The 15,028-nt window shown below is 40.8% G+C and overlaps 1 protein-coding gene across 1 annotated transcript in view; it reads right to left on the bottom strand.

Annotated features, from left to right (window-relative positions):
• ptprt (protein tyrosine phosphatase receptor type T) overlaps nucleotides 1-15,028 on the bottom strand; it is a 464,808-nt gene that overhangs the window by 392,868 nt on the left and 56,912 nt on the right. The window contains exon 2 of the mRNA XM_036571590.1: nucleotides 2,011-2,136. Coding sequence (XP_036427483.1) covers nucleotides 2,011-2,136 — 126 coding nt within the window. The remainder of the gene's footprint in view (nucleotides 1-2,010; nucleotides 2,137-15,028) is intronic.

Here is a 15,028-nt window from a genome sequence, read left to right on the forward strand (position 1 = left end):
AATGCTAACATTGGCTATTTAGCTATAGCATATAAAGGTAGCTAATTGTTTACAGTTGTTAATATGTTTGCTAAGTTAGAGAGGGGACTGTGCATTTCCTTGTTTCTTACAATAACTTTCTGGTAATATGCTGCCCCCTGTTTATTTGGAGTGTGGAGTATTAATTCGTCAACTTGTGTTGTCTGACATATTGCTACTTTAAGGTGTCCCATTGCTAACACTTGTATAATCTCCATAATAAAGCACTGACCAATAGAATGTGACGCTCTGGAGTAGCTGCACATGATCCTAAGGTCTCCATGCCCAATGCCTAGTGTGGGCTAGAGGGGTATAAAGCCCCCCAGCATTGGGCTGTGGAGCAGTGGAACTCTGGAGTGATGGAGCTCCATCCAGTACCTTTGGGATGAGTTAATATTGTAATGTGTATTTGAATTCTTGTTACGGACTATTTTGAGAATTCTCTTACTTGTGTTAATTATATGTTTCTAACAGAGCAATATTAATTATGCACAATGCATTTAAAACATACATTTTCTCTCTATTTCTCTATATATTTCTCTTTGAAGATTTTTTTTAATTCTGTTTTGGACCTGTTCTAGAGGCTCTTCTTGGTTTTCAGAATCAGAATCAGAATCACTATTTCGCAAAGTATGTTACACATACAAGGAATCAGTCTTGGTGACTCACCCATGCATGACATATAACACACTGAACAGACCAGACAAACACACACACTAGTATTTAGAGTATTAAGAGACAAATAAAATAAAAATACAATAGACTAGAATAAAGGGCCGATATGAAAGGAGCTAAAGAGATCAGTGAATAACTATAAATATGCAGGTCTGAGTGGTAGAAAACATTAGGGCTGGGCAATATGACAATATATATCGTTATCGTGATAAATTATGTCACAATAAAATACGGTACGCTTGTCTCAACATAGTGTTTATCGCCAGTACTTGCAGATACTGACCACCTGCATGTTTCATTATACAGAGCAAAATTTGTCCCGTTTAACTGGATTTGGTGCAATGCAGTGTGTGAAACATTAAATAAGTATCACTGTTTTGACTGTTTTTGATAGCATTTTTTAAAATGTAGCACTGCTGGTTCTTTTTTCTCAGCTCCAACTGATCAGATGTCTGAGAAAATACATATAGTGACATATTTTGTATAATGAAAATGTCGAAGTATCACAAAACTATATTTTTTCCATATTGCACACCTCTACTATATGACTATTTCATATATTATATTTCAAACATTCATCATTTCAATAAAGCATAACTGTCTCATAACAGTGCTTTTAAATGATGTTTACTGTGATTGGCTGTTTCTTTCTCAGTGAAGTGCTGAAAGGACTGTTCGGTGTCCAGCTGCTACAGATGTGTTTGGGTTTTCAGCTCATAAGTAATGATGCTCTTGTGAATGCTGAGTGCAGTCAGATCCTCACAGCAATGTTCCAACATCTACTGTAAAGCCTTCCCAGAAGAATAGAGGCTATTACTGCAGTAAAGGCCCCATTAACACCCTTCATTTCAGAGGAAACACTGGAGACTACAAACATTTGGCCAAGCATAATCATATGCAAAAATGTAGGCACCCAAATTCCATGTTGTTTTTGATTTTCTAAGTGTGAATAAGTGAACACCTCTACGGAGAAAAACACTTCAGCACATTCTGAATGCACAAATACTGCCTATTTGCTGAATGACATATGGGGGGGGGGATAAACCATAAATGCAGTCTATGCAAAAGTTATGATACATATTATATTGTATGTGTTTTATTTTTCTTGCCAATATGTTAAACATACGGTTGTATACTGAAGTGTAGGCCTACATACAGCCTGCAAAGACAAATGTGGCTCGTTTTGCTGCCTGTAGTTTCATTAATAAGGGAATCAGACATAAAATCAAGGTCCCTAATAGATGGTGATGGATAAAAAGGTCAAAAAGTGGTGCAGTCCAACAGAAAGAGAGAGCATAATTCCCAGCATGTACGCACCTGTGGGAACGGCAGCGTCCATAGTAGGCCTCTCCCAGGTGTTGACTTGCTCCCAGGCGAAGCCATTGGTCCCCAGAGCCACGCTGTACCCACACTTACTGTAGTGCTCCTCAAACGAACAGCTGCCTGCAGGACACACACACAGACACGCGAGTGAGAGTGAGGACAGATCGCATATGTCAACATGATTAAGCCACAGACTCGCATCATTATTTCATCTCCTCTAAAATCACGATTTTCCACCACATTAAGCTTCATGTTTGCCAGGAGCTACGGATTAAAAAAACCCGAGATGAGATAGCACTAATTAAATGTACTCGTTGTAATGCGTGTTTTGGGATTGAAACAGAGGGAATCGCTGAGAGGCTCTAAAACAATCGCTTATGCTTTCTCCTATTGTGGTTTGTTTTCCATCCGAAGGTGGTTTGGGAATAAACTGAACTGCGGCCACATTTTCGGCCACCTCCGTTCGTCCTAGTCATGCAAATCACAGCCATTTAAATATGTATGTTTCGATGTGATGAAACTTTCGCCTTTAGGTTAATTAAATTTATATTGCTGCATAATTCACAACACAAATAGTCGTCGCCGGCTCTCAGTTTGCTCCGATATTAAACGAGGAGATAAAAAGCCTTGAAAAAAAAGAAGAATAATCCGCCATGAAAGCGGAGAGAAATTGAGTCTCTGCAAAAGAACAGACTTTGCGTCAATGGCCTCTATCAAGTGCATCAAAGACATTCAATCAGACCTTTTAAGCCAATAATAAAGTGTTCGCAATTTCGCTGCGGAGATCTATCAGTCTACTCGATCGAGACGTCAGCGTACAAAATTCTGCCGAGAACTCGAACTCATCAGGGTCCAGACGATAAGTCAGAAAAAAATGAGGTTTCTTTCAGCTTTTCCTAATTGACTTTAAGGTGTACAGAGATATTAAAGTGACACTGCTCTTTTAGGTCCTGCACCAGCAGGACATTTTCATTAAGAGTCAACCGATTATCAGGCCAGCCGATAATCAGATCCAGTATTTATCATTTTTCTGATAATCGGAAACAACATTTTAACTTCTTGAGATAAAAAGCGAATGTGATGCATGCAAATCTTTAACGCAAACCACCACAGACAGAATCTCTCCTGCCTTAATGTCCCGCCTGCAGCCTCACTGGATTGGTCGAAATAAGTAAGTGTCAAATACAACCAATCAAAGCTTTGTTAGCCTGTCTGAATGTCTCTCAAACAGCACTATAGATTGGTTGAACCCTCACAACTTACTTGTAATTTCACTCTGTCACTCATGCACACAGCTCCATTGGTAGACGTGGTGTACCACAAGGCTCTGTTCTGGGCCCACTTTTATTTTCTTTATATATTGTTATGTTCACAGCTATTAAAGGAGACACAGCTTATGCACAACTCATTCTGCTTTATTAACCAGCTGTTGTTGGCCCCAGCAACGCCGTGCACAAGCAGAATTTTACAACAGTTCGTTCTAGCCTTGCTACATCTCTCTTTGCTGTCAGTGCTGGACTGACTTAGTTCTTCCTGATCTACATATAAATCCACTCTTGTCTTTACAATAAAAGTCATTATAGAATAACCTGGCAAAAAATGCTGTAGAATAATTAACTAACCCTAATCCTAGACAGACAGATAGATAGATAGATAGATAGATAGATAGATAGATAGATAGACACATAGATAGATAGATCACTTTATTAATCCCAGAGGGAAAGTAGTCGACTACAGCAGCACAAAGTTCAGTAAAGAGCAAAACAAGAGCAAAAGTATTGCCATACACTATTATACAGTTACATAAATTGAAGAAGTAAAGATATATAATAAAATATACTAAAACAACCATAAAACATATAATGTGCAGTACGAGAATAAGTAAGTAAAATCACAAAAATATTATGCTAGTGAAAATGCAGTGGTGCATGTCACATCCCATGAATAAACCAAGTGACTAAACACTGTAAACCATATGTTGATAGTTGTGTAATATGTACGGATGTACAAACAAAGTTTAGTGCAATATGCAATATATGGATGTATTAGAATTGGATGGATGTACTGGAAATTAACAAGTCAATAACATTTCTTGAACATGCTACAATATGTTGCCACTGGTTAAGATCACAATATTAAAATTTTATGATCAGTAAATATCACTCTAATATATGGGTCCTTTTGTCTGCTGATAACCAGTATCGTCCCAGAAAAGCACATATCGGTCACCCCTAGTTGTCATACTCCATATTAAAAAGTGTCAAACAATTAATGCAGACTGGAGCACGAGCGCAGGATCCTCTGAGAGGAGGGAACACACGCATGTACACAAACTCCAAAACCCGAGCTCTTCATCTTTCCCCTAATTAATGTTGCCTACCAATTTGATCCATTATTGATAAGTCGCCCAAAGCACACAACCAACAGTTTCCATCTTCGTCACAGGCGGTGAAAAAGCCTCTCCCTCCCTCACAGCTGCTCCTTCGAGAGGTTCGAGGAGAGCAGAGCAGCTCGCAGGGAGGAGGAGGAGGCCTCGCACACACATGCGTTTTTTCTGCAGGCGCGCCGTTGAGACGCTTTCTCAAATCTGCTCTAACGCGTTGCACCTTCGTCAAAGCAAGCGGCGCGTAATGAACAGAGAGATGTGGCACACATAAAGAGAGAGAACAGACCGTTAACATCTGCTGGAGTAGAAGAAGCGTTTGGTGACAACGGCAAACAAAAGAGCGAAGACGTGAATCTCTATGTGGCCACGTGATGAGATGTTTTCCTTCTGCGATATGATGCTTTCAGTGAAGAGCGGCGTTCATGTTTTCTAATTCAGGAGCTGCATTATAGAATCTTCAGTCCTACACTAAGATTTGACACATTGACATGGTTTAGAATTGTTCATGAATTCATATCAGAGAGGCAAATCTAAGCTTAATGTCAGGAATTATATCTTATCTCAATTTAAAGGCACAGTATACGATTTCAATCCAAAACACTCCTCAAAATCTCCTCCAAGTCCGCTAGCTCTCCATTCTGGGCAGGCTAGAAAAAAAAATCTGCTCTGACATAAAAAACAAAGTGGTTTGGAACGAGTTACACAACACTATTCCAGCCAATCAGCACCGGGGGGCGCTCGTTCTTGTGCACAGGATGAGGGAGTGTGAGGGACTACATGCTAAACTCCACACAGGAAGGAAGGTGGTCAAGAAACAGCCGAAGAGGAGAAGATCTGAAGAACAAAGATTAAGAAAGTTCTTAAATCAGTCGAAGGTGTTTCAGCGGTGGAGAGACCCCTGGAAATTGACGAAGCTGATTCTTATTTGCATTTTCTCATTCCACCTTAAATTATGCAGCAGTTCCATTCTGGCACCTGAGGCAGCTGAATCAAACTGCTGCACCATTTAAGGTGTAACGGGAAAATTCAAACAAGAAGCTGAGGCAGCTGATTGCAACTGCTGCACCATTTAAGGTGGGATGGGAAAATCCAAACAAGCTGAGGCAGGTGAATCCTACTGCTTCACCATTTAAGGTGGAATGGGAAAATCCAAACAAGCTAAGCAGCTGAATCAAACTGCTGCACCATTGAAGGTGGAACTGGAAAATGTAAACAAGAAGCTGAGGCAGCTGAATGTAACTGCTGCACCATTTAAGGTAGAACGGGAAAGTTCAAGAAGCTGGCAAAAAAGAATCTGACTTCAGCTTCATGGAGAGTTGAAAGGCCTGAAAAGGGATGAGGAGGCTGCTCTGTTTCTGCTTGGCAGGTGGGCAACGTTAACTTATTTTTGCTGTTTCACAGAACCAGCAGGTCAGTATTGTTTTGTCCCATTGGCTAATGCTTGTGGTAGCAACTGGTTAGCTTTCCAGCAGCAATTGTAGCGACAATTTGCTAAGCCACAGGCAAGCTAACGTTAGTCACATTACTTGCTGTGTCGTAGTTCGCTCTGACATCACATCATGGCAGTTGTCTGTACAACATTTGTGAAGAGTTTTATGGTCACAAAGCTCTAAAAAAACAAGTTTGCTAGCCCAGTGTCATTCGCCTTGGTAATGAGCGTCCGTAAACTTGGGGGTGGAGCTTCTGAAGGAGCACTGAAAGGAGGGGTTGAGTTCAAATATCAACAATTGTTCTCCAGAATCATATACTGCACCTTTAAGATATCCTAACCTACTCAAACAAGCTGTTATGTCTGTTACCAAGCAACTGATATGCGATGTGATGTAAACATGTAAACAAAAAGATACCCAGACAGCTACCATGTAAAAAGCAAACTAAAGTGCGATGAACTGGAAGTTGGTAATGTTATTGTGACAGAGTTTAGACTGTTTCTGTAATACAACTCCAGTTTCTTTACTAAACTCATTCTCCCCACTCTGAAGTCAAACAAGACCATGATAAGGACAAAGGACTCCAGGTTTCTGAAGCGGTTTTATCTTCCAAAGCTGGAAAATAAAATACATCGCTTATCAAGCCTGGCTGCTCTCCTGTGTTTTATCTCTCTTAAGAACTTTTTAACCTCCCAGCTCTCACAGTAGGCCTGCCGAGAAAGGCTGGAGCAACAAATTAAAATCATACGAGCGCTCCTGCTGTGACCGCGGCTACGAGGATGCTCTGGGCGATAGCTGCTCTCTTTGGAACGTCAGAAGAAGACTTCAGCATCTCGACGTGCCTTGAGCAGGTTCAGGAACCTGAGAGCTCACCAACGGCAGCTAAATGTTTTTAGCCTGAGCTTCTCCTGCACTGTTTGAGGTCTTAGTTAAGACACATTAAATTTACTGTCATCTTAGTTGGTTTAATTACGTCAGCGATAAGCAGCATATGTCTTCCAGAGTTCCTTGTTTTTCGCTTCCCCCGGCAGCGTTTCTGACCGAGCGGACAAATACCCGGTCTGGAACTAAACCCATTACGTCCAGTTCAATAAACACGGATAACAGCTCAGATAGCTTTAATTAATCCAGCAATCGATGCAGACTAATAGAGACACTCTACCCCCACCCTTGTGTCGCCTTGTATCGTCCCGCCAAATCTGAACAGATGGCACGACAACGTGGCTGTAACTTTTAAAGGAGACATATTTTAGTTCCCTGAGCTCTTCAAAGACAACTGTGAAACAAATAACACCTCAGTTCGATTTCTGTTTGACGTGTGTTTTCCTCTCAGCACTGCTCTACGAAGAAAAGCTCATTTTTGGGGCGCTGATTTTGTGACCAGTGCTCTTATCTACTGCCTCAGTAGAGGGGGCAGGATAGGGGGAGTGTCCATTAATTAATTATTACTTTAACCCATTTATGTCTTTATAAAGATTTCTGTTAATATTTATTACACTTAAATATAACACGTTTGTAAAAAATAATTAATAGTGCTTTAATTATTTGTATGTTGTGAAGTAAATGGTAAATAACTGAATAGTAGCACTTATTGATTAGACATTGATTAAGTTGTTGTTTACTAAGTGTTACAACAGCAGCTTTTCTATATGTGTTAGGCTTGTTAGGATACTGCTAATTTCCATTAGCCTGGCCACTGAGGTTTGCCTGTTACGTTAGCACCAAGCTAACAGTGGTGAATATAGATATTTTATAGCTCTCTAGACTGAATGCAGACATCTGAAGCCTGTGACTGACATTTATGTAACATATTCACTTTGGCTGTTACGTTTGGATGTTGAAAGCAAGTGGGCGTGGTTATTCAGTGAGAGTATGAAGGCTGGGTGAGTGGGCGTGGTTATTCAGTGACAGTATGAAGGCTGGGTGAGTGGGCGTGGTTATTCAGTGAGAGTATGAAGGCTGGGTGAGTGGGTGTGGTTATTCAGTGACAGTATGAAGGCTGGGTGAGTGGGCGTGGTTATTCAGTGAGAGTATGAAGGCTGGGTGAGTGGGCGTGGTTATTCAGTGACAGTATGAAGGCTGGGTGAGTGGGCGTGGTTATTCAGTGAGAGTATGAAGGCTGGGTGAGTGGGCGTGGTTATTCAGTGAGAGTATGAAGGCTGGGTGAGTGGGCGTGGTTATTCAGTGAGAGTATGAGGCTGGGTGAGTGGGCGTGGTTATTCAGTGAGAGTATGAAGGCTGGGTGAGTGGGTGTGGTTATTCAGTGAGAGTATGAAGGCTGGGTGAGTGGGCGTGGTTATTCAGTGAGAGTATGAAGGTTGGGTGAGTGGGCGTGGTTATTCAGTGAGAGTATGAAGGCTGGGTGAGTGGGCGTGGTTATTGAGTGAGAGTATGAAGGCTGGGTGAGTGGGCGTGGTTATTCAGTGAGAGTATGAAGGCTGGGTGAGTGGGCGTGGTTATTCAGTGAGAGTATGAAGGCTGGGTGAGTGGGCGTGGTTATTCAGTGACAGTATGAAGGCTGATTTCTCAGATGGGAGGTTCAGTGTAATGTAACCTGTGAAGGAAAACACAGTTTTGTTTACTGGGCCTCCTTTAAAAGCCGATATCAGAAGAGTTCCACATCTAACTGAGAACCATCGACAGGCGGAACGCTGCTGTTGTTGTCCCCGCTGAGTGAAGTGCAGAGTGTTTTGGGAGGATGTTAGCTCTCCTCGAGGCAGACGGCTCCAGTCAGAGCGTGCGGGGAGGGGAGAAGAGGCAGAGCGAGCTGATTGGCCGTGTGCGCCGCCTCAGATGAAACCTCGCTCGGCTAGTCAGTTCGAATTACACCGCAGAGGCCTGATGTGGGCACACAGCGGGACAGGAAACTCGCAATAACACGCTAAACTCGTTCTCTACCTTCCGTCAGCTTTCACAGACACATTCCTGACAGGCCAGCGCACACGCCACGCTCCTCAACATGTAGCTCATTCAATTTAGCAGCTCCGTCAAGCTAAGCTAATGGCTGCCTTCAAAGCCTCACCTGCATCTAGTACTCGTATCACCTTCAGACACTCTCAGTCTTCTCCCATCCATCACAAGCGTAAACAAAGGTGAATAGCCCAGTGGATGGACACTGATTTCTCCAGTCTGGTCAATTCACAAAGCCAGTGCAAGTCAGAGACCGTCCTTTATTTGTATTTAATTGCCAGTTTAAATGGCCGTTAAGTACAGGTTGTTCATTATTTAGGAGATATTTGTGAGTAGATTAGATTTAAGATAATCCACTTCCATAAGGAAGGAGAAAGACAAAGGAAGATACGTGAATGTTTCAAAAACTGGAGTTGAAAAATGATATAACGGCTGATTTGTTTGGAAATGATGGTTCTTTAAGGGTTCTTTAGTAACAACAATGCTCTATATACAGCCATGAACACTCAACCAGCCATTTGCCTGCTTAAATGGTTCTTTCCATGGTGAACTGATTCTTCAGATTGATGGAGAATGTATGTGTATATGGTTCTATATAGCGCCAAAATGTGTTGTTATTGCTATTGTTATGATGCCACACATGTATAGAATAGAAAACCCTTTTTGATACGATACTCTACAGAACCATATATATATATATACAGATACAGATATAGATATATATATACAGAACCAACATTTTCCATCAGTCTGAAGAACGATTTAAGCATAAAGCTTGACATCATAACAACAGAAGAACCCTTTTTGGTGCTAGACAGAACGCTTTTCAAAAAGGTTCTGTATAGAACCATCTACAGTATATTAGCCATCAGTCTAAACAACCATTTCACCATGCAAAGAGCAATTTAATCATGCAAAGCATTGTTTGAGTGTTCATGGTTCTATATAGGACCACTGTCTTCACTAAAGGACCCTTGGAGAACCATCTCAAGTGTTCATGCTTTAAGGCACAGAAATTTGTCCAGAGCTTCTATCTGTAACTCACTAATCTACTAAAGGACAGACTTCTAGTTTGTTACGTGGACACAGAAATATGGTGATCTGCACCCACACCAAGCCAGCAGAGAGTTTAGGTCTTGCAAGAACACGCTTTCACTTAAGGAAGCTCACCGACGTTCACACGTTTGCCAGGCACGAGTAGGACGTGTTGTGTTGCTCATGTGGGTTTTCACACCTTTTTTATCCTTTAAAACAGCACATGGGGGGGAGTGGGGACTAAACTCTCGGATCTGACTCACTGAAATCACATTTCACGCTTCCAGTCTCTGCATCTCAGAGTTAAACGCTGCCATTAAAAAACGCTGCTTGCTGGACGCCTAAACGCGCCAAACGTTCAGCTCTCTGCGGAGTAAGAAGAAGTACAGCGTGCAGTGCCAGAACCGGAATTCTTGGCATTTTCGATCCCCCCGTGGGTTTCTGCAGACAAAGTGTCTATTCGCTTGCTGCATCTCTGGTTGATAATGGTTGGCAAAAACAAGCGAAATAGCCTTGCCCAGTTAAGAAAGAACAACAAAAATATCCAAAATCTGATACGACAAAGAAGTGGCTGACATTGTTTGTCAAGAATCATTGATTCTCCGAAGAACTGGAGCCACAGAGTTGGCCGAGATGATTTCTCAGGAGGAAATCAAACCAGAAAAGTTCTCATTGTAGACACTCAACGCAACGTATTTCTGAGGCTGCCGACAAAAAACCTACGAAAACTGGGTAACACTTTACGATATGAGATGTTCTTAAAGGGGACCCCCACCAATTTTTCTAAATTTCTGCATAACTCAGTGTGTGAGATGTAAACAGAGAGATTCAGAGTGGTTTGGTGTGAAATGGTTCAGGTGTCTATACAGTGGTGGTGATAGGAACCAGGGGTCACCATGACTACAACACAGATATAGACATTTTATTTACTATCCAGAACCACCAGTGAACCTACACGAGTCTTCTGAGTTTATATGGAATGTTGATGATGGAAAATAGTGGAAAACTATTGCAAACCGGTTATGACCTAATATTTATACTATAATAAATACTTAAATTCCAACTGTATTTAAGTAACTTCCTATATGGAAAAAATTTTATTGATTCGATTATCCTTCTGTGGTCTGACAGCATTTTCTGGATTTGTTCATATCTAAACTCTCCTTTAAAGGCTCTTCATATAACATGATCCTCATTTGTTTCATATCTAAATGCTCCATTATCTTCATCACTACTTTCCAAAACTGCTGCAGCAGCTTCAGCAGCTGTAAACTCTCTGCACGCCGTTTCACATGAGTCTCCAATGTGGACTGAATGAAGAATGAAGGGTTTCCGGCGTAATGGTCAGTGCTTTCATGTTAAAACTTTGTCTTTAATGGATTTCTGTGAAGCTGCTTTGTGACAACATCAGTTGTAAAAAGCGCTATACAAATAAATTTGACTTGAATTGACAATGATTTCCTGAGTGTCCTTTGGTCAGTTTCACACAGAATGTAGACGGACACACCAATCCACCAGTTCCACACGGTGAGAGGCAGATGACGTGTATCTCAGCCCCTCTTCATAGGCTCATAACTCCGGATGTGAGTCTCGTATGATCTCGAGATAAGATGGAATGGAAAGGGCGACTCTACAGATTCAGGAAGTGTTTAAACTGGATTTCTGAGCTGGTTCATCTCAAAGATACAGACACAGATATAGAAGTACAGAATTTGACATGTGGGCGAGCTCATGGAATCCAGAGGGTTAATAAATCTAAACAAAAGCAGCACAGAGGTTGAGACAACAGTTGCTGGCTGTGTGAGACTCTGCAGTAGTCTGCAAAATCCTTCTCCTCATCCGGGTGTATGAGGATGCTTTGCATATTAATCCCTTGATGGAACGTCCCGAGGCTCAGTATTGACATTAATCTCTATCCTGCATGGGCAGAATCAGGTGGGCTGCTTTAGTGAAAAGGGCAGAGCTGAACTTCTCACTTTGTCTTTTTTCTTCCCCCCCCAGAGACGCAGCAGAGAGATTCAGTGTGCTTCAGGGAGAGAGTCTCTTACGGCCGCCGCATCGGAAACATTCACTTTAATATGACAGCTGTGGTTTCAGGTGAAGAAAAAGTGCTGGAGAGTCGCTGTGTTAGCTTAAGAATGAAATCAGGTAAGAAAAAGGAAACGCTTTACTGCAGGGCTGTGTTCATCAGGATGAAACAACATTATAACAAACTGACTTTGTAATCTTTCTAATTGACATAAATCTTACAAATACTAAACTGAACCTCAGCCCGTATCCACTACTTCAAAAAAAGGCCATATAGTATGTCAGGATAATGATAAAATTTCTAAAAATCATGACCTAGTAACTCATAATTATGACTTAGTATCTAAGGAATTAGGAAATTCTCTTATAAATATGACATCCTAAGTCATTATTATGACATTCTGAGTCATAATTAAATCATACTTATGACTACTAAATCATAAGTATGAGATAGTAAGTCATAACTGAGATACTAAGTCATGATTGAGATACTAAGTCCTAATTATGATATGCTAAGTCATAGTTATGAGATACTTAGTAATAATTATGATATAAAGTGCTAATTGTGATTTACGTGATTTAAGTCCTAATTATGAGATATTAAGTCAAAATTATGAGATACTAAGTCAAAATTATGAGATACTAAGTCATAATTATGAGATAGTAAGCCATAACTGAGATACTAAGTCATGATTGAGATACTAAGTCCTAATCATGATATGCTAAGTCCTAATTATGAGATACTTAGTCCTAAATATGACATACTAACTCCTAATTATGAGATACTAAGTCAAAATTATGAGATACTAAGTCCTAATTATGATACACTAAAGCCATAATGAAGCAGTTGTTAGTGTAAATGAATGTGATGTACCTTAACAGTTAAATCATTAAATCTATCTGATTGTTAATGAAGGTTGTTATCTCGCTCTGCTACATCAGTGATCTCTGAACCAGGGCCGCCGCAGTGGAGGTTTAGTTCCCCATCAGAAAAGCTCTTCTGTACAGCTATAAGTGAAGTAGGTTTCATAGTTTTGATCCTCATCTGTCTCTTTCAGCAGCACAGCGACAGCAGGAATCACATCCGAGCCTAACACATCCAAGGAGCTCACGCTTCCAGTTTTCCGTCTTGTTGGAGTCGTTTGATTGGCTGGTTGAGCTGTAGCTGAATGTCCTCTAAAGCCAGACAGACACTGTGTGATGTTAGAGATCTTGTTCTTTGGTGACTCTCACTGTCCGTTTGAAAAGACCATCGTGTTCAGACAAAGCTACGATTTATAAACTCGCACTGTACGAAACGCTCCGTCTGACTGACCTGCTACGGGAAACGCAGCCTCTACAGACGCTCTGTCTACAGACCGTTATCAATAAAGCACATTCACTCAGAATAACCGAGTACTGAGCAAACACACTGAGTCTCTGAGCAGCGCTGCTAACACTGAGCGCTGTGCTGAACCAGCCTATTTTACAAAGACAATTAAATCACCATCAAAAGTCACATATATGGGATCTTCTATCATACTTGAAAAAGATGGTTCTTTAAGGCTTCTTTAGCAAAGAAAATGCTTCTATAAAGAACCATGAACAGTCAAAGAACCCTTTGTATGATTAAAATGTTCTTTGCATGGTGAATGGGTTCTTCTATAGTTAGGATGTCAAGCTTACAAGGTCCTACATAGAACCATCTACATCTGAAGAACCATTTAACCATGCAAAGGGTTGTTTGAGTGTATAGAACCATATAGAACCATTATCTTTACTGAAGGACCCTTGAAGAACCATCGTTTGCAGGGTGTTGCAAAGTGTTGCTGTAATGGAATCTTTCACTGTTCTTCTATCACACCTCAAAAAGATGGTTCTTTAAGGGTTCTTTAGTAAAGAAAATTGTTCTATATAGAACCATGAACACTCAAGGAACCCTTTGCGTGATTAAATGGTTCTTTGCATGGTGAAATTGTTCCTCAGATTGATGTAGAATTTGCTGCATGTGGTCCTATATAGCACCAAAAAGGGTTCTTCTATCATTACAAGCTTGGTATCAAAACAATCTGACGAACGATTTCACCATGCAAAGAACCACTTAATCATGCGAAGCGTTCTTTGAAGGTTCATGATTCTATATAGAACCATTGTTTTTACTGAAGAACCCTTGAAGAACCATCTTTATAAATGTGTACTCTAAACTGCTGCTCAAAGAAATCTTTCACTGTACTGAAATATTGCTGTTATTATATTGTCCAACTGCTACAACAATACAGTGCATCACTATAACAGTGAATAATGAATTCAAATAAACTATTCTCTCTTTTTATTTCCCTCTTTTTATGCCTTCTCTTCACACACACACGCTCGTATCCACACTCCGACTGTCCTTGGCAGTTAATTATTTTCTGCTTCCAAGTGGAGGTTTGAAGCAAAAGCAGCAAAAAATTCAAGAGCAGACAAGGCAAAGCTACCTCGCAAGGTAATTCAGGACATACCTCCAGAGAAATCTCTCTCTCTCTCTCTCTCCCCCTCTCTCTGTGAGGAATGTTGCCTCGCTGCTCTCCGGATCATAAAAATTTACCAATAAAAATGATTAGCTGTTACAAATTGCGTGTCCTGCATTTTTCCTCCCTTAAAAAACTGATTACAGGAGGAAAAAAAACTCCTAAGGGTAGTAAAACATGACCGTGTGTGCAGCTCCAAACGACTGTTTCCTCTGCTTTAGACAAGCAATACATTAAAGTCCAACTGAACTCCCTTCAGTCGTCCTACGTAAGCAAGACTCTGAGGGCACACGTACACCCAGCATGTTCATATTCACCCTCTGTAGTTATATAAAGCTAATCTGTGTCCAAAAGTATCCAGACAGCCCTTCTAATGAGTGGATTTAGCTACCATGAAGGGGAAATCCACTGATTTTTCTAAATTTAACTGCATAATTAAATAGTTAAGATGCAAACAGAGTCATTCAGAGTCGTTTGGCTAGAGAAACTTACTGATAGGAACCAGACGTCCACCTCTAAAAGCTCCCTCACAGAAAGTTACTACATGAAATGGTTATGAATTCACTGCCTGATGACTGAGACACTGTTTTATGACAGTTTTGAGAAGGTTTTGACAAAGTCCATTCATGGTGGAGGGATACATGCAGGGCGCTGTGAGGCAAAGAAAATCATCAACATTCCATATAGACTCAGAAGACTCGTGTAGGTTCACTGGTGGTTCTGGATAGTAAATA

The sequence above is a fragment of the Colossoma macropomum genome, unplaced genomic scaffold (assembly GCF_904425465.1).
Source record: "Colossoma macropomum unplaced genomic scaffold, Colossoma_macropomum, whole genome shotgun sequence".
Taxonomy (NCBI): domain Eukaryota; kingdom Metazoa; phylum Chordata; class Actinopteri; order Characiformes; family Serrasalmidae; genus Colossoma; species Colossoma macropomum.